We start from the raw sequence: 20,398 nt of genomic DNA on the forward strand, positions 1-20,398 counted from the left end.
AAAAAAAAAAAAAAACTATCACGCCCTTTTAAATCAAAAGATATACTAAAGGTTATACACCAATATATTATTCACCATAATGACACACAATCATACACAGAACATTGCATAAATGTATAAGTCGCATAAAAAAATCTTTCAGTCAACAATGCAATCAAATAAAAATAATCATCCTACATTATATTCAATCTTAATTATCTAGGGGGAAAAATATAAAAAAGCCCCCCAAACTAACAACCGTTTTCAATTTAGCCCCTTAATGTTTCAAAAGTGATAAAGTAGCCCCCCAAACTACCAAACTATTGCATTTTGTCTACTCCATTAGTCAAAATCGTCAGTTTGGACGGAAACTGTAAAACGACGTCATTTTGTTGGGGGGCTACTTTATCACTTTCTGAACATTATGGGGCTAAAATGAAAACGGCTAGTAGTTTGGAGAGCTTTTTTATATTTTTTCAAATTTTTTTTTTTTTTTTTCATAAAAGGGCATTGTAGTAACTTACCTATAACAAAACGACGTTGTTTTGCAGTTTCCGTCCAAACTGACGGTTTTGATTAACGGAGTGGCCAAAATGTAATAGTTTGGTAGTTTGGGGGACTACTTTATCACTTTTAAAACATTAGGGGCTAAATCGAAAACGGCTGGTAGTTTGGAGGGTTTTTTTTTTTTATATTTTTCCCATTATCTAGGTGTTTCAAAGTTCATTTTTTGTATAATAATCAAATAAATTTTTGTCTTCTTTTGCTTTCAAAAGCATAAAAAGTACTTTAAAAAAATATATGAAAATCCGGGTAAATCATACAAATAAATAAAAAAATCTAATAGGCGTAAAAGCCTTAGGAAAACATCATATAAGAAGCATGTTATATCGAACAATTAACGATTTTATAAACTAATGGATACTAAGGAAAAATAAGGCTCAAGATGACCATTGTGATTTTATACTTTGGTTTTGACATCAAATATATAATTGCTCGTAAGATGCTACTCATATATATATATATATATATATATAAAGATTATTTTTGCTAATGAAATTAAAAATAAATACCTAATCATTATGTTGAGTAAAAATCTGACAATCTATACAATTAATAATTAATATACAATTATATATATATTTTTTTTAAAATAATGCAATGAATTTTTTTTTTGCTATTTTGTTTCTACATCCTATCATTTAGTTCATCTAATTCAACTATAATAATAATAATAATAGTAATAACAATAATTCAACTGTAACATATAATGTAATGTTTTTTTTTTTTTGATAAAACAATGCTAGCTTCTTATTAAACAATCAAATAGCTGGAGCAACTTGCTCCAACAAAACAGTTTCACGAATACAAGTTGGGAAATCCTTAGTCCAAGACCTATTTATCAAATTGGCTACAGCATATTTGGCAAGGATGTGAGCGGCAGAGTTCCCTTCCTATCGCACGAACTCCATCTTCCACTGATGAAGACCCTGTAACGCTGTCTTAATATTTTCTATTACATGCCCTTCTCTGCAGAAGGATTTTTCAAGAGATATGACAACGGCTATCACCCCTTGAGCATCACCCTCCAAGTGGACACAATGAAGCCCCATCTCCGAACAAACCTGGATCACCAGCAGGCACGCCATGGCTTCAGCAGCACATGGAGTGAGCCAACCTTTTTGGGACCTGCAGCAAGCCGTTTTCACCAACCCACTATGGTCCTAAATGATCACCCCAAAGCCCATCATACCAGTCTTAGTCTCCAATGCCGCGTACCAATTCGCTTTAACCCACCCTTGGACAAGAGCTTTCCATCGTAAACAAGTAGAAGGTATCTCAGCATGACAGTCCCCCTTCACTTCATGAACCTGCGCTTGTTTGAACTCCCTAATAGAGCAGAGAGTCCGATGAAGAATATCTCATGGGTGAGAGAAAGCACCCCCATGCTGAACTTCATTTCTCCGCAACCAAATGCGTCGGGACAATCCTGCAAACAAGATAATTTCCTCCTGCGTGCATTTGCGAAGATACCTTCCACCACCTGTAGATAATTTGGACCAGGGAAGCAACTTTTCTGCATCTTGATACTACCCATACTCCATACATCTTTGGCCGACGGACACTGCCATAATATATGGAACCCGGATTCAGCCTTCAGTCCACAAAATGGGCAAGAAGGGTCTTCTATAATTTTCTTTTTCCACAAGTTCTCAGGAATTGGAAGTATCTCATGACACGCACGCCAGAGAAAATTCTTCTCTACATTAGGAATTGGTAAGGCCCAGAGAATTTTCCACACCTCCCTAGTACTCACTTGATTAGAGCACTCTGCCAAAGCTTGTGCAGCAATTTCCTGTTGAATGTAATAGGAACTTCGGACTGAAAATCTCCCATTGGCTGTCCCCCTCCAAATTAGTACATCTCCTTGGTTGGTTCTACTAAGGGGCAATGAAAGAATCGCCTGGATCTCCTCCTTAGAAAACAATGAGTCCAAAAGTTGAAGATTCCACAATTTGGTATCCGGGTCAACAAGCTCATTAACTTTTGCAGTTGGATCAAGTAAAAGAGGAGGTGATAGAATCTGAAAATTATGGTTGTAAGAGAGCCACCTATCCTTTCAAATTTGTACCGTGGATCAATTTCCCACCCTCCATACCAACCTTTCCTTCACAATATCACAGGAACTAAGAATGCTCATTCATGCAAAAGAGGGGCGTTGTCCCACTTGCGCCTCAAGAATAGAACCACCCAGTAGTATTTTGCTTCCACAATTCTTACAATTAAACTATCCGGTTGGGACCATAAACGCCAACATTGCTTGGCTAACAAAGCTTTATTAAAACAATGGAAAACCCTAAAACCCATACCTCCCGTAGCTTTCGATCTCCCCATCTGCCCCTAACTCATCCACTGCACTTTTGAATTGATTGTCTAATGTCCCCACCAAAACTTCTGCAAGTGTGAATTAATTTCCGAACAAAGAGTTTTCGGAAGGAGAAAAACACTCATGCTATACGTGGGAAGCGCCTGGATCACAGCTTTTAACAAAATTTCCTTTCCCGCCTGAGAGAGGAATTTTAGCTTCCAATCTTGTAGTCTCTTCCAGACACAATCAATTATGCCTCGAAAAGCTGCCACTCGTGATTTCCCTACCAAGGCTGGGAGGCCCAAGTAGGTGTCATATCTATGGGTTATTGGAATACCCGAAGCCTCCACCAAAGCATCATTATCCACCTGTCTTGTATTCTTGCTAAAAAATATTGAGGTCTTATTGTTGTTAAGGCGCTGTCCTGACGCTGCCTCATACTTTCTTAAAAGTCTCGTCAAATAATCCCATTGGGAGAGAGTCGATCGAGAAAATAATAAGCTATCATCGGCGAAGAAAATGTGACTTATACGAGGGCCCCTCTTAGAGGTAGGGACACCAGTCAAGTGACCTTCCTCTGTAGCTTTGCTTAACAAAGCACTTAACCCCTCCGTGCAAATAAGGAACAAGTATGGCGAAATAGGGTCCCCTTGCCTCAAACCCCTCTTTGGAATGATGCTTCCACAAGGTTGGCCATTCACCAACACTGCATGCTGCACCGTTGTCACACACATCATGATTAGCCGAATCTAATTTGAATCAAACCCCAATCTCCTCATAACTGCCTCAAGATATTTCCATTCCACCCGATCATATGCTTTACTCATGTCCAATTTAACTGCCATAAATCCCTTTTTGCCGTTCATCCTAGTGTGCATGGTATGAAGAGTCTCGTAGGCCGCCAATATAATAATAATACATAATTTGATTTGTATTATTTGTTTCCTTATTTGATGTTGACATTAATAATACTTAATTTATTTAATAATTTATATACGAAAAACTATTCAAATATAATTAAACACCATTAATTACGCTAATTTAATGAACCGATTTTTAAAGTAAAACTCGGTTCACTCTTAAAAAGTTGAATAAAAAATTATGTTTTAAAAAACCGATTTAGCATTAAAATAAAAATGGTTCACATGCCACATGTCACGGCATATATATATATATATATATATATATATATGATGTGTGCTTTATTGTTATTTTTTGAACCTATATATTTCGCGTGCTTTATACGGTAGTTGAAGACAAAAGAGGAATTGGTCTATGGATAGTTGCAAGCTGGTCTTGTCGTGGCCGGCTAGACTTGAAGAACAGAAGCATGGGCAGATCGTTTGACTTAAGCAATTTGCTAAAAATGTATCTTCATCAAGAAAGAGCCAACGAGTGGGCCACGCTTAGCTAATTATACCCTGAACATGTAAAAGTGGACTGGGCTATCACGTTTGTTAAGGTTTTCAAGCGCGCATTACCATTACGCTAATTTTATTTATTTATTTATTTATAAATAATTTAATTTTATTATTATTATTATTATTATTATTTATATTTAATTTATAAATAATATAAAAAATAAATATTATATTTTATATATATATATATATATATATATATATATATGGTTAGATGTATAAATTTTATTTAATATATATATGGTTAGATGTATAAATTTTATTTAAATTTGAACACTATTTATTTCATTTAAAATGATAATGATAATGATTTTATTCTGCCTTACTCTGACTTGGTTATTGTATCTATTAGATATAGCAATAAATTGGTTGTTAATTTGCCGATTTTAATTTTCCTTTTTTTTTTTTTTTTTATTCAATGTGTGGGAAGAGAAAAAAATAGGTTACAAGGGAAGATATTTGCTACTATTGCTCTTTAAGGAACAGAAAAAAGGAGAGAAAAATGAGAAAACTTTCAAACACAAAATAAAAGTGACCCATCTTGCAACTAATTAATTAAGCGTGCACAAGAATTTGCAGTCCAAGTCTAGCTAGAAGAAAGAGATCGAGCCAGCAGTGATGATGTATATCTGAGAGAATAGTGGACCTTTGTTGATGGTTATGGATATCTAAGACAGTTAGTAAGGAGTCCCCTTCAATCACAATGGAAGAAGAGTTTTGATTTATTGCCAACTGGGTGGCCAACAAAGTCGCATCGCATGTGCTTCCCCTAAAACAGCTTTCATGGGAGTCAGTTTCTTGGTACACTTGCTTTAACTTCTACATTTATCAATCAGCCAAATCATCTTGGTAATAGTATACTATGATGCAGCACCGACGTATGTGTTGGTGTTTTTTTTTTTATTTTTTATTTGAGGATTGGGTTTTTTTCTTTTTTCATTAAGGATTGAATTTTCTTTTTCGAAAAAAAAAAAAAAAAAAAACACCAAGTTCACCAACACTAGTGTCGGGGCTGCATCATACTACTCCGATCCCTATTCTTTCTCTTTGAAGAGAAATAGATATGAATCATTTTGTGATTTAGATTAAATTTTATAGATTTGATAACGTGTATGTTATTATGATATTTAAAATTTTAAATGACATGATGATATATTAAAATGATGTGACGACACTATGTAAACCATTAAATATATTGAATCACAACATCCAACCAATAAGCTCAAGCCATTAATGCAGATGAAACTATTTATTCAAATTAAGTCACTAACTGTCAAACTATCTAAAAGAAGAGCAGCTCACATTGTCCTTAATTAACATTTGTCTCTTTCCCGGCCCCTTTAAAAAAAAAAAAAAAAAATCCCATTTTTTCTCTTTCAATCTATTAAAATATTACATGATCTTATAAAAATAAAAATTAACAATTGATTGTAAAATGAATTCTCAATATTTTTCACTTGTAATAAAAAAAACTACCTTATTCAATTCCTTGGGCGGTAGTGGATCTAATTACTTTGTGTAAATATTGTACGTCCTAATTGGTTCAGAGAATAGAATAATATAAATGATTATTTGCGAAATTTCAACCGTATCTTCACCAAATTAATTTGGATATATATCCCAATTTTAAAGGTATGGACCCATTCATGCTCGATCTTCTTTGGGTAGTTGTTTGAACTGATTGATGCATAGTTGATAGTTTTAGTGATGAACCGTTGAGATAAGCCAAAGATTTTACAGATCACAAAATGGTACAATTTGTAAACCCTAAATAATAATATTATATTAGTAGCAGCACCGAACAATTTTGGACGCAATGATATTTTCAAAGGTGTGATTCGTGAGGAAGAATATGGAGTAGTGAAGCGAAAGGAAATTAGTCCATTTTCAGATTTGTCATTTAACTCACTGTCCATTCTTAACGTACACCGACCGGATTCATATCAAAATAACAAGAATTAACTCAAGTGCGAGAAAGATATAGTTTTCTTAAGAAAGAAAGCAAGCAAGTAATTGACTTGCCCCAACTTCCCTCCCTTTGAATAAATAATAATAAATAAATGAAAAAGAAGACTTATATCAGAGTAATTTTATTATTTACTCTTATTTATCATACAAATTTTATATTGACTAATGTAGCGTATTTTAAGTGGCTTCTCTCTCTCTCTCTCTCCTTTTTTTTTTTTTTGAAAGAAAATATTAATCAATTAAAGTGAAATCGTGAGTACAATCCTGACAAAAGTATCCATCCAGCAAACTCTAATTTCTCCCTAATATCCTTGACGGACAACAGGTAGCGCCACCTCAAAGGCTACACCCCCCCGGCCCTCCCCACATTGTCCCCATTAGTTTCTGCGAAATTAGAGCAGGACAAGTTTCTCAATGTGAATTATTGAAAATCAAGCATGGAGAGCAAATTGCTCCAGACAAATAGTTTCCTTAATACAATCAGGCGTTTCATCACGCCAAGTCCGATCCAATGCATATAAAGCTGCAAAACGTGAAAGGGTATGAGCTGCTTTATTCCCATTTCTCCTTACAAAAGTGAATTGCCATTGAGAGAGCCCCTGCACTTCAGTTCGAACGTCCTCCACGATATGACCTAGGCTACTTAAGTCACAGTCCAAAGAATTAATAGCATCAATAACCTCCTTTGCATCCCCTTCGAAGTGGACCCTCACAAGCCCCAAAGTTTTGCATAGTTGGACGGCCATGAGGGCCCTTGTAATCTCTGCCACTGACGGAGTGAGAAGCCCCTGTCTATAGGCACATTTCGCTGCAACCAAAGTCCCAGTATAGTCATGAATGACTACCCCAAAACCTGTACATCCTTGTGAGCGATTGAGTCCTACGTCCCAATTTGCCTTCAACCAACGTATAGTAGGAGCCTCCCATCAAACTTGTTGCTCAGCCAAATCAATGGAATGCTTTGCATGCTACACATTTGCCGTCTGGAACTCGATGATAGCACTGTTGGTCATCTGCAAAATCACGGAAGGATGTGGAAAGAGTTCCCCATGCACTACTTCGTTTCTCCTCAACCAAATCCTTCTAGCTAGCCAGCCCTACAAACTCTTGCCCTTCATCCAGAGAGCACTTGTTAAAAACAACTTCAACCACCTGAAGGAAACTAGGCCCCTTAAAGTGGCTTTTTTGGAATTTGATGTTGTCCAGGCTCCAAACATCCATGGCAGATGGACATTGCCATAGAATGTGAAACCCCGTCTCCGCCTCTCTCCCACATATTGGACACATAAGGTCATTTACAATATTCCTCTTGCATAGGTTTTCACGTGTAGGAAAAATGTCTTGGCAAGCCCTCTACAAAAGAATTGTTTTCAGCATTTGGCACTTGCATTGCCCACAGTTCTTTCCAGAATGTCCTGTTGCTTGAGAAAACAATAAATCCTGCTGTATGTGGTAAGCACTCCGCACAGAAAAAAGTTCATTCTTTGTACCCCTCCATATTTGTATATCTTCTTGGTTGGTGCAGCTAAGGGGAGTAGTTTTGATCATCTGCACGTCCTCATAGTTAAATAAAGTCCCTAGAAGTTGGGGCTTCCACCATCTCGTGTCTTCATCAATTAAACTGCTTACCGTGGCATCCGCATCCAACAAAATTGGAGGAGAATAAATTCGGCCAAAGTGAGTTGAAGGGACCCATCTATCCTTCCAAATCCGGACTTTTAGCCCATTGCCAACCCGCCGTACCAAACCCTCCTTGAGTAAGTCACACGAGCTAAGGATGCTCCTCCAAGCAAAAGAAGGACGTTTGCCCAGTGTTGCATCAAGAATATTAGTTTCCGGAAAAAGTTTCTAAGTGGCTTCTCATGTATACATGCATGTCAACCACTTAAAAAAGAAAAAAAATGCCACGTGAACTAGTGTGAAATGAATATGATAATGGGTATGAGGAGTAATAGAATTACTACTTATATTATATATACAATCTAAAATTGATTATGTTTAGTTTCTTTAAGGACTTTTTGCTTAATTTCCACACACACACACACATTTGAATTGATATACATTTTAAGTGGATCTCAAGCATATCGCACATATGGAATGGATATATTTGAGGGATTAGCTTCAAATATTGAGAAAGTTTACAAAATAATACGACCTATCCCCTATCCTCGTGTATGTACATGTGGTGTGATATTGATAGTGCATAGTCAATGACTTTTTGGTATGATAGTGTATAAATTTGAGGAAAAATTGTTGAATTGGTTCATAGTACAAAAAGCCTTTTAAAGTTCAAAAAATGACCACAAATACACTTATGTGAGTCAATGTGACAAAGAACTCCTTAACTACAGGTTGATAAAATATATAAATATATAATATAAAGAGAGAGAGAAAATATGTAATGGACTACGTTATATTAAGACTGATTAATTAAAGAGTATTACAGAGGCCTCTATGGCTCTATTTATAGAGAGGTTATGAGTGATAGGCAAGTAACCTAGTAGACTAAGGAAAGGTAAACCTAGTAGGTTAAGGAAACCCTAGAATCAATAAGGAAGTAAATAATCCTATAATAATAAATAACCCTAACATAATATTCTTAACATTAATATACAATCCCATAAAACATGGAGGAGGAAATCATGGGGTTGTTGCCTTGTGATTAGATTTTGTCTTCTAACACAGGTTTTCTGTCATTTTTTTTTTTTTTGTCAGGATCTTTATAAAATTATATATTTACTCCAAAAATATTATAAAAAGTAAAAATAAAACACAAAAAATGGAAAAGAAAATAGAACAGTAGTAGCTAGCTGGTTAATTATATATATATATATATATGGGAGTAGTTCAGCCGCCGGGTGGTCCAATGATGAATTGATGATAGTGTATAAATTTGGAAGAATTAATTCCTTGTGTTGTGTACATAGAGTGTGGACTAGTCTTATAGTGAAAATTAGATACGTACGTACGTAGCTAGGTTTTCACCTTAGAAATTTATTCCATGTAAGAAAACTTCACTCGAGGCTCCGATTTCCTCGTGTTTTTTTATTTGATCTCATCTAGCTTCACAGTAGTTGTTACTGTTAGGTACTCTGTAAAGTGTAGGGGTGGATCCATGGCGTTTTCAGTGTAGCTCCAATATTTGTCGTTTGTCATATATATGATGATCTGTTTAATTATGTTTCAGTTTAACCACACAAATCACCTACCCTGGCCGCCCCTAATTAATTATATATATATATATATATATGGTCCAATCACTCTTCCACTACTATAGGCTTATAGCTAATTAGCTATGCTATGCCTACCATGGTTAATTTGCCATAAAACGCGTAAATAGGGGAGTTTAATTATAAATGATATCAAGTTCAATACTTACATGGATTTAAAATTTAAAAATAATATAAACAATTATATAAGTAGATGTTATCGATCCAGACTTTTGCACGATTAGACTACGTGACGGGCACTTGCAAAAATAAGAGAAGTTTTTTTCTACACATTTCATCCATGGGCTGGGCTTGGCAGTTTGTTGCAAAAAGTCAATTGGTTTTTTGGTTATGGTAATTTCAAGTGTAAAACTTATTGTTGTACCCATTTATAGACCACTTGGAAGAGCGGGGTAAAAGTCAAAAAGTTACCCTATCAGGATGGCAAATGCTTTTATGCATTCTCCCACCCATCTCCCCAACCATCTCCTCTCTCTTTGATTTATTTATTTTTTTGAAAAAATCAAGATGTTTAAGAGAGAAGATGGTGGGGAAATGGGTGGGGGAATGGATTGTAGCAAGCAAACCTCCTATCGTTATCAGGATAGAAGACACATGCGGACAAAATAAAAGCGCATGCCACATGGCACGTGTGTGGAGACTGGTCCAGCCCGCCAACCTCGTTGCCACTCTCGTGGTCTCCCTCCTCCCGCTATAAAAAAAGGGAACCACCCCCATTTCCTTTCAAACAATTACCAATAAACAACAATTGCCTCTAGATCTGTACCTACATATATATACTAGAGCAAATAATATATATAGTTCCGTCCTGCGCCGGTGCTGACATGGAGATTCCCCCGCCACCCAGCAAGAGCAAGGCCGGCGAACCTTTCAAATCCTACCAGAACTACATGAGGAACAACCTCAAAGCACCATCGGATCATGCAGTACTAATCCCACGCCCACTGCCCCTTTACATCACCAACGGGATCTTTTTCACGCTCTTCTTTTCTGCCGCCTACTTCCTCCTCCACAGATGGCGTGAAAAGATCCGCACCTCCGCTCATCTCCACCTCCTCTCCCTCTCCGAGATTGCCGCCATCGTCTCCCTCATCGTGTCTGTCATCTATCTGCTGGGCTTCTTCGGCATCGGTTTCCTTCTTTCCATCATCCCACGTGCTTCCCACGACCACGACCACGACGACGCTTGGGATGTCGATAACAATGCCAAAGAAGACAGCCGCCCCCCGGGCCCTTGCGCCGCTGCCATTGACTACTCCCTCGTCCCACCGTTGGTGACATGTAGTAATAGCACTGCTAATTATGCTACCCCGTTGACGCCCTTGTCTGAGGACGACGAGGAGATCATAAAGTCGGTGGTGTCCGGGTCCACTCCCTCGTACTCGCTGGAAGCGAAGCTTGGGGACTGCAGGAGAGCAGCGGCGATACGAAGAGAGGCCCTGCAGAGGAGTTCCGGGATATCCCTAGAGGGGCTGCCCTTGGAAGGCTTCGACTACGACTCCATACTGGGGCAGTGCTGCGAGATGCCCGTTGGGTACGTGCAGATCCCAGTGGGGATAGCGGGCCCGCTGTTGCTGGACGGAAAGGAGTACACGGTGCCCATGGCCACGACGGAGGGCTGCCTCGTGGCCAGCACCAACAGGGGATGCAAGGCCATCTACGCCTCCGGTGGGGCCGCAACCGTCTTGCTCAGGGATGGGATGACCAGAGCTCCAGTTGTCAGGTTCGGTTCCGCCAGCAGAGCCGCCCAGCTCAAGTTCTTCTTGGAGGATCCTCTCAATTTTGAATCCCTCTCTCTCGTTTTCAACCGGTAATATGCATCTGCTGGACTAGTACTCGTGTGCTTTAATTAATTAATTGTTGCTTTTCTACTTATTATTTATGGTTTTTTAATTACCTCCTGCTTAATTTGTTTTCCTTTCTTTTTCTTTTGTTTTGTTTTCTTTCTTTGAGATTGATCAGTATTTTTAATCACTAGCAATTATTTTTCTTTTATCTCAAATATTATTTTGTGGGTTCTTCTGCTATATATGTTGCACTTGCATGCTGTTTACTTTTTCGTGATTAATCGAGCAGTGATCAACACGTTCCTGGTGTATATATACTAGAAAAATACTAAGAAATGTTTTTTCTGAAGAAAAGTGGGTGATGATAGCATTTCGGATTTCATTCTTGCTTTTCCGTTTGACTTTGTGCTTTTCATGATCACTTATTTATCTTTTTGATGTTGATATATATAGATATACTTTTATTTGAGGATTTTGTCAAGCTACTAATTAATTACGTATTGAAAAAGTTAATTCGTCAGATCTACCAACTCTGATCCTTTTTTTCTTTTTGCTACTAATTAATATATACTATTACTATGTGTTGGCGTTGATTTTTCTTCTTCATTTTTTTTTTTTTTTTTTTTGTTTTTGTAAATATTGTTGTGTGTTTTTTTAAGTAACCAACAGGCAATATATAGCTAGTAAAATTTTGTTGTATGGTAAACCGGACGTGCAGATCAAGCAGATTTGGAAGTTTACAATGCATGAAATGCGCGATAGCAGGAAAGAATGTTTACATGCGGTTCAGCTGCAGCACTGGGGATGCCATGGGGATGAACATGGTCTCCAAAGGCGTCCAGAACGTCCTCGATTTTCTTCAAAATGACTTCCCTGACATGGATGTCATTGGCATCTCCGGTAAACACCCCTTCCGGTCCGCTTTTTTTTTTTTTTTTTTTAAGATATTAATAATACTAAAATAATAAGATAGTTATATAGAGATTTACATGATTCGGTCTACAGGATAAAACCTTAAAACTGCATTAAACTTTTATTTTTCTGAGTATTTTTACAATGTACGTAACATGCTCGTATTTATAGAAGACAGTAATACTAGTCTTCAAATGTGACGTACTATTCTTAAATATTCAACTCCATTATATATTCTTTAAAAGTGTTCTCCTTGTCAATTTTCTTAGACATATATCTACTTTTCCATGAGCATGCAGTAAAGCTTGTCAGCCAATTTGGTTCATAATTAGAGGCTGTTATTTGATTCCATGAGTATTTTGAAATGCACAGGAAACTTCTGTTCAGACAAGAAACCGGCAGCCGTAAATTGGATTGAAGGGCGTGGGAAGTCTGTGGTATGCGAGGCAATCATCAAGGAAGAGGTGGTGAGGAAGGTGCTAAAGACGAGCGTAGCCGCCCTAGTGGAGTTAAACATGCTCAAAAACCTTACGGGGTCTGCCGTGGCCGGTGCTCTTGGCGGGTTCAACGCCCATGCCAGCAATATTGTCTCTGCAATCTACATAGCCACTGGCCAGGATCCTGCCCAGAATGTGGAGAGCTCTCACTGCATCACCATGATGGAACCTGTTAACCATGGAAAGGATCTCCATATCTCTGTAACCATGCCTTCCATTGAGGTACATCTTTAATTTAATGGTTTTAATTTCTTTTTGTCCTATAATTATTTTTTAATAAATGGTATATATATAGTTTACCAAAACTTAATAATATTATACGATCAGACTTCATAGAATTGTCATCTGTAACCATCCATATGTGATATGTGGCACGTTACAAAATTCATCAGTTAAAAAATTTTATGGATCGAGAATCGCATCCTGTCCCTTTAAGAAAATATTTTCCACTGCATATATATATGACAGGAGACAGGTGCCACGGTAAGTTGCAGAGGCCATGATCCTTGTGAATATCAGTCAGTCCATTATATATATCTAATAAAAATGGCCACAATCTTGTCATGTTGCATGGGTTAACTGGATCTATATATGCTGTTCTTAAGTGTTTTTAAAATGACAAAAAGTAAATAATTAAATAAATACTATTTTATTGACTTATTTGAAAAGTGCTGTTTTATATAAAGAAAGATTAATATATATATATATATATATATATATATATATATATATTGTTATCTTTCAGGTGGGCACAGTAGGAGGTGGGACCCAACTTGCATCTCAGTCAGCTTGCCTAAACCTAGTTGGTGTTAAGGGTGCAAACAAAGATTCCCCAGGCTCAAACTCAAGGCTGTTAGCCACCATTGTAGCTGGTTCTGTCTTAGCCGGAGAGCTTTCCCTCATGTCTGCACTTGCAGCTGGGCAGCTTGTTAAGAGCCACTTGAAGTACAATAGATCTTCCAAGGATATGTCCAAAATAATATCCCCCTAGGCCCTAGCTAAGGGAAAATCTGATCATATATATATACTCCCTTCCTTTTAAGTGGAGATAATCAATACAATTAATGCCCAGGCCAATTAACAAAATTAAAGTAATGAAGAAAGAAGAAAGTAAAGGATACCATGCACAGAAGTAATAAATTATCAATGAAGACAATGGAGTAAGGGGAGAGAACATGCTGGTGGGCATATATATGTTGGAGGGAGGGGCAAAAAAAAGCTAAGGCTCGATCATCTCCTTCTATATATAGATTATCAAGATATTGGCCGGCCACGTGAGGCTGCAGGTTTTCTTTCCAAGATATGTATGTAAAGTAGCCTGCAATATTTTGTGAGTGGCAGTAGCTGCATGCAATATGCAGTACCATGCCACCATGTGCGTGTGTGTGTTTGTCTCATAAAATTAATGCAACTTAATTGCTTGGACCAAGAGGTCAGGTACGTAGATGGCTGTAATCTTTCTTTCTTTCTTTTTTCTTTTCTTGTTTGGATTAATATTGATCTCAAAATGGGATTAGAGTAGAGCTGTTTACGATCGAGTACCAAGGACGACACCATGCATATACATAAGCTTCAGTCTGTAATTGGCACGGAAAATCCATAGACTCTGTCTCTAGCTAGCTGGTGCTTCATCCTAGCTACCTTTTTTTTTGTTAAAAAATATTAATAATAATAATAATTCTCCTAAAAGCCGTGTCTAGCTAGTTGATTCCCACTTGATCTGTGAGTGACATGCATACCTCTACGGCTCTACGTACCATCACTGGTTGATCGTTATGTTAGGTTGTTTCTAATTTTGTAGTTACGTTACGTGCTGTTCTTAATTAATTTTTTATTCAACTTGTGGAAGCTAGAAGAGAGATCTATATACAGTACGATCGAATTGAGACGTGTTTCAAAACATGACACAATGACACGTCTCTTGTCCTAAAAAAATGGTCTCATGCAACCCGGCCAAATCTCATTCTATCCTAGTCTATTACTATTCGCATGGATTTTTTCTTTTAAAAAAAAAGTGTTTCTTAACCGGTGGGCATTTCTAGTATCCGGACATCATTATACTTTTTAGGCTATGTTTGTTTTGCCATCAAATAATTTACGAAAATGTTTCACATATTTACAGATGTTTGAGACGACGTAAAATAATAGTCAACGAAAAATCTTTTCTCTTTGACTGAAAATTATTATTTAATTTTAGAAAAATGATTTACGGTTTTCAAAATTGTAAATCATTTTTCAACTTTAAGCATCTCATTCTAGAATTGGTGGACCTTGCCAAGACCCGCACAGGACCCGCTTGGGACCTCATTGGAACTTGACTGAGACCCGCCCGGGACCTGCACGGAACCCGCCTGAGACTTGCCCGGGACCTGATCAGGACCGGCCCGTGACCTTGTCAAGTCTTGCCCGGGACATGTCCAAGACCTGACCGAGACCAGCCCGGGACTAGACCAGGACCCGTCGGGACTCCGCGGGGACTTGACTAGGACCCGCCCAGGACCTGACCGAGACCCACTCGGGACCCCGTCGAGACTTGATCGGGACCCGCTCGAGACCTCGCTGGGACCCTGCCGGGACTTGACCAGGACCTCGCCGGGACCCGCCTGGGGCCCTCCATCCCCAGACTTGGCCGGGACCCGCCTAGGACCCGCTCGGGACTTGACCGGGACCCTCTTGGGACTTGACTGAGACCCGCCCTAGACCTCGCTGTAACTTGACCGGAACAGCCCAGGACCCGACAGGACCTGCCTAGGACCCGCACAAGACCTGCCAGGGACCCTCCCAAGACTTTCCCGGGACCCTCCCGGGACTTGACCAGAATTTGCTTGGGACCCGACCGAACCTGCCTGGAACCCGCGTGGGATTTACCCATGACTCGCTTGGGACTTGACTAGGACCTCGCCGGAACTTGCCCGGGACCTGCCTGGGACTTGCTAGGTCGGGTCCTAGTCAGGTCTCGACAGGGTCCTAGTCAAGTCCTTGGCAAGTCCGGGGTGGGTCCGAAGCAGGTCCAGTTGGGTCCTAGTTGAGTCCCGGGCGAGGCTCGGTCAAATCCCGGGTAGCTCCAGGCAAGGTCCTGGGCATCTCCTGTTCAAGTCCCGGGCAAGTATTTTTATATTTTATTTTTTTAAAATTATTCTATATTAGTATTTTTATGTTGTGAATATAAAAAATATTTGTGATTTTCCGTGCGCGCGCCAAACGCCAGAAAATGTTTTCATCGTAAAATATTTTCTTGTAAAATGACTTTACTGAAAATATTTTACGACGGGAAATATTTTACGCTGAAACAAACAGAGCCTTAAAGTTCAATGAAAAAAAGTACAGGTACAATATGATATACAATTATACATTTCACTTTAACCTTCTAATTTTGTGTTGAATTTGTATCTATTTCAGAAGGAATCCAAAAATTGACAGCCCTAAATATTGTGTTAAATTCGAATTGTGTCAAAGCATGTAAGTATAAAATTATATAAATTAACCTTACTTCACCCCATTTAATTAATTTGATTAGACCTCTTAGCTCTAATCTATTAATTTTGTGTGAGTTCATGTTAAGTTTTTGGAATGTGTTAAAAATTCTTAAACTTAAAATTACATGTGATTTGTTGAGCGAGAGTTGCGGAACCTACTTATCCTCATTAAGTGGGTGCCATACCCCAAGAAGTAGGATATGCAACTCTCTTCCTTCTATCCTAGTTAAGTGGGTGCCATAACCCAAGGAGTAAGTAGGATATGCAACTCTCTTTCTTGTGAAGATTTTACAAATTGCATGCAATTCAAGTAACAAATCCCCCTTTCTTTTTCCCTATTCTAAATAGGAAAAAAAAAAAAAAACATTGTTCAATTTATCAAGGACTATCTTTGACTCTCTCTTCCCAGCCAAATATAGGCTCGCACATCATAAGTCTAAACTAATAATATTGGGGAAAGTAAGCAACTGAAGTTGAGCAGTCGCATCCAAACCCCTGACGTAAACAGAGTTTTTCTTTTTTTCCACCGAAGAGAGAAAATGTGGTTTTACTTTCAAGAATGTAATACATTAACCTTCCATTCTTAAATAGTAATGGCATCTCATCTCGGTTAAGAAACACCGATGGTGCGAAAGAGAAGCAAATGAGATGATATCTATAATTGCCCTAAAGAATAGAGATAATTCAGAGAATCTGTAATGAAACATGAAAGCAGGCTGTGCCTACTGACTCCAAGCTTTCTGATAGTAATGGCATAGAATTTTCAAGGTAGTAGGATAGTTCGAACGACCATAAGGCAGAGGCTATATAAGGAGCCAATAGCTTTTTCAAAAGGCCAATTGCCAGACTTCAGAACTCCCTGATATGCAATTTCTGTGAAAAAACAGTTCAATACAGATCTCCAATCATGCATTACAAATTAATGCAATTAATGTAGAAAATTGTAATTGGTGTAATTTATCCACTTATTATCCAAATTCCATGATTTAAAGTCGCTTTCAGTGGCCACCGAAACCATCCAAAATACAAAAGTTAGCAATTAAAATTTTCAGATTATCAAACCAATCAATCAAGAAAAATATATTTGATCATATGTAAAATAAAGATAATAATCTATTAATGCATTCAACAATAACATGCTAAAATCCCAATGACTGGAAAACAAATTACTTGTGCGATTCTTTGTCCTACACTAAACACAGCTTCTAATTGAGAAGCTTTTAATTCCCATAGGTAGTCAATCACTTTTACCCTCCTGGGATCCAATCTCCTGCAAGTAATGTTCTGCGTCCAAGGCTGCCATGCAACCTGCAACAATAATAAGAAACTAAGTCAGCTAGAGAGTCAAGACTCTAATACATGTTATACTGCCAGTAAAACACAAACTTAATCGAGACAAATTTTATTTGTTTAAGGGGAAAATACACTTTACCCCTCAGAACTATCCACTCATTTTCACTTTTAACCCTGATGTTTAAAAAGTGACACTTTACCCCTCCAAAGTATCTGATATTGACACTTGACCCCATGAAGTACATTTTACCCCCTGAAGTATTTTGAGTTGACACTTTACCCCCCCAAAGTAACTAAGTTTTGGGGGAGTAAAGTGTATTTTCCCTTTTGTTTAAAAAATAACTTTTGCTAATCAAAGAAACCCAAATACTGGTAATAACAACATGTTAACTCAACAATGGTAGATGCTATGGCCAATATTACAATGAAATCCATAACAAACATGATCTCTATAGTATGTTCTATGAACCAGAATGAAATAGAAAAGAGCAGCAGCCATTCTGTCCATCTCCGAAATTAAGGAAAAACAAAAATGTGCGTTCCCAGTAGTAGAATCAGAAAGCTTGGAGTCAGCAGGCACAGCCTGCTTTCATGTTTCACTGCAAATTCTCTGAATTATCTCTATTCTTTAGGGCAATTATAGATATCATCAAATATTAACCATACCAGCATAGCCAAAAGAATTAACTCAAAACTTCCCTTCACCAATGTAGCTAAATAATAATAGCAATTTTTTTTAAATTTTTTTTTTTAAAAAAAAAAAACAAGCCTAGTCAACTACCTTGCGGTACATTCAGCTTGTGAAACTAACGTTGAGTTCAAGCTTAATTTAAACTTGTGCAGAAATCAGACATTCATGTCCAATCAATTTATAGGTCACCAAGCGCTAAAATAAGTCAGAACCCAGCTCAATCTCAGCCTGACATGCTATTTGAACACAATTCAAGGGGTCAAAAATGGGTGGGACACCAGCAGCTTCTCACCATTCAGATTTATGAATACTCAATGTTCCAAAACCCTTTTTTTTTTTTTTTTTTTTTTTAAGTAATTGAAATTCATTAAAAAGCGTAAAGTTGCAACCCAAGTACACCTAAAGAATATATTAAAACCACCTAACCAGTAAAGAAAAAAAATCAAGAAAATCAAGAAAGCTAGAAAAATGAAAACAATCCAGGATAGCCGTCCATTGGTATAGTGTATGTTCCAAAAAGTCAAAAACTATGTTAGACAAGCTTAGGTTTGCTCAATTATGGGCTCAGCATCTTAAAAAACTACTGTGCCTTAGATCAGGACTTACCAATCACTGATTTGCATATGAGAGATGGTTATCAAGCCAAGCCCAAATGGGTCATGAATGAATTTGTTTGTGGTCAAATTCATCGACAAAGGGAGACTAATACGACAATGCAACAGGTTAATTAGACTTAACGGACCAATTAAGAAAGGATAAATCGTCTCTGTTCTTGTAAGCAGGCCCATTTTCAAGAAGAAAGCAACAAGAAAAGAAGAGAGTAAGGACTACAGAGAAGAGTGAACCAGAGAGTACGTTGAGAACTATATCAAATGGATATTACATAATTCGCTACGCAAAACGATAATCATAAATAAAACGATTAAGTAAAAATCCAGATTCCAGAAAATCGATATTGGAAAAACAAAGGGGCGAGAGAGATAGTGACAAACCAGTGCCGGCAGCGGTAACAGCTTGCCTATACTTCTTGTCCTGGACGTCCCCGGCAGCAAAAACTCCGCGCACGCTGGTCTGAGTGGTCCCTGGCTTTGTGACAACGTAACCATCCGAATCGAGCTCCAGCTGACCATCCAAGAACTTGGTGGCCGGCTCGTGTCCTATCGCGAAGAACAACCCCGAGACCTTGAGATCCGAAACCTCCCCGCTCACCAAATTCTTCACCTTCAGCCCTCCCAAAACCCTATTATTCTGAGTTTGGTCCCCGTAGGCCTCCACGACGGCCGAGTTCCACAGCACCTGGATCTTAGGGTTCGTCAAGGCCCTCTGTTGCATAATCTTGGAGGCCCTAAACGTATCCCTGCGATGGATGATGTACACCGTGGACCCGTACTTGGTGAGGAAGGTAGCTTCTTCCATGGCCGAATCCCCGCCTCCGATGACCGCCAGGGGCTTATTCCTGAATATAGGGGCCGCACCGTCGCACACCGCACAGGCCGAGATCCCACGGTTCCAGAAGCCATTCGGGGCCTCCCCAGAGCCTGAGAAGTCCAACCGCTTGGCCACGGCACCGGTGGCCACGATGACGGAGTCGGCAGCAACAGTGATGGAATCGGCGAATATCTTGAAAGGGGTGGTGGAGAAATCGACCTTGTTGACGGTCTCGGTCAGAATATGGGTGCCGAAGCGGAGGGACTGGCTGCGGCACCGATCCATGAGCTCGATGCCGTTGATCCCGTCGGGGAAGCCCGGGAAGTTCTCGACCTCGGAGGTGGTCGTAAGCTGTCCGCCGGGGGCGATGCCGTTGGCCATCCAACCCTCGAAGAGGATGGGCTTCAGCTCTGCGCGGGAGGCGTATATAGCTGCGGTGTGGGCGGCTGGGCCGCTGCCGATGATGCACACCTTCGTTTTGAGGGTCTGGAGGTCATCCATGGCGGAGGCGGAGGCGGAGGCTGAGGCAGAGGTCTGAGAAGTGGTGGCGGAGGCTACTTTGGGAGAAGCTGTGGCTGCAGTGACAGCGGCGCAGGTGGAAGCCAGTCGAACAAGGCTGCAACCTTTTTTTACGAGACTCAGCAACAGCTTGTGGCCAGGGCTACGGTTCATGTCTCTCGCCTTTTCTACGGCATTTTCAGACTCCTTTATTTATTTAATGAATTATTGCTATTTAGAATTTACTACTTACTAGTACACGTATTTACTAAAACGTGTTCGATCCCCTTTACCTACTTCGAACTCCAAGTATTATTATTATTATTATTTTTTTAAAAAAAAAGAAAAT

The 20,398-nt window shown here is 38.8% G+C and overlaps 2 protein-coding genes across 2 annotated transcripts; one reads left to right on the forward strand and one right to left on the reverse strand.

Moving 5' to 3' along the window:
• The first annotated feature begins 10,209 nt into the window (after positions 1 to 10,209).
• On the forward strand, positions 10,210 to 14,092 carry LOC132172388 (3-hydroxy-3-methylglutaryl coenzyme A reductase 2-B-like). The gene is made up of 4 exons (XM_059583877.1): positions 10,210 to 11,277; positions 11,973 to 12,154; positions 12,539 to 12,885; positions 13,409 to 14,092. The coding sequence occupies exons 1-4, from the start codon at positions 10,292 to 10,294 to the stop codon at positions 13,652 to 13,654; spliced, it is 1,761 nt and encodes a 586-aa protein (XP_059439860.1). The 5' UTR covers positions 10,210 to 10,291; the 3' UTR covers positions 13,655 to 14,092.
• A 3,100-nt stretch (positions 14,093 to 17,192) lies between these two features.
• Positions 17,193 to 20,264, reverse strand: LOC132172262 (thioredoxin reductase NTRB-like). Its single transcript, XM_059583734.1, has 2 exons — positions 19,116 to 20,264; positions 17,193 to 17,447 (listed from the first exon to the last, which is right to left on the reverse strand). The coding sequence occupies exons 1-2, from the start codon at positions 20,221 to 20,223 to the stop codon at positions 17,377 to 17,379; spliced, it is 1,179 nt and encodes a 392-aa protein (XP_059439717.1). The 5' UTR covers positions 20,224 to 20,264; the 3' UTR covers positions 17,193 to 17,376.
• Positions 20,265 to 20,398: the final 134 nt, after the last annotated feature.

This window comes from Corylus avellana, chromosome ca2 (assembly GCF_901000735.1).
Source record: "Corylus avellana chromosome ca2, CavTom2PMs-1.0".
NCBI classification, from domain to species: domain Eukaryota; kingdom Viridiplantae; phylum Streptophyta; class Magnoliopsida; order Fagales; family Betulaceae; genus Corylus; species Corylus avellana.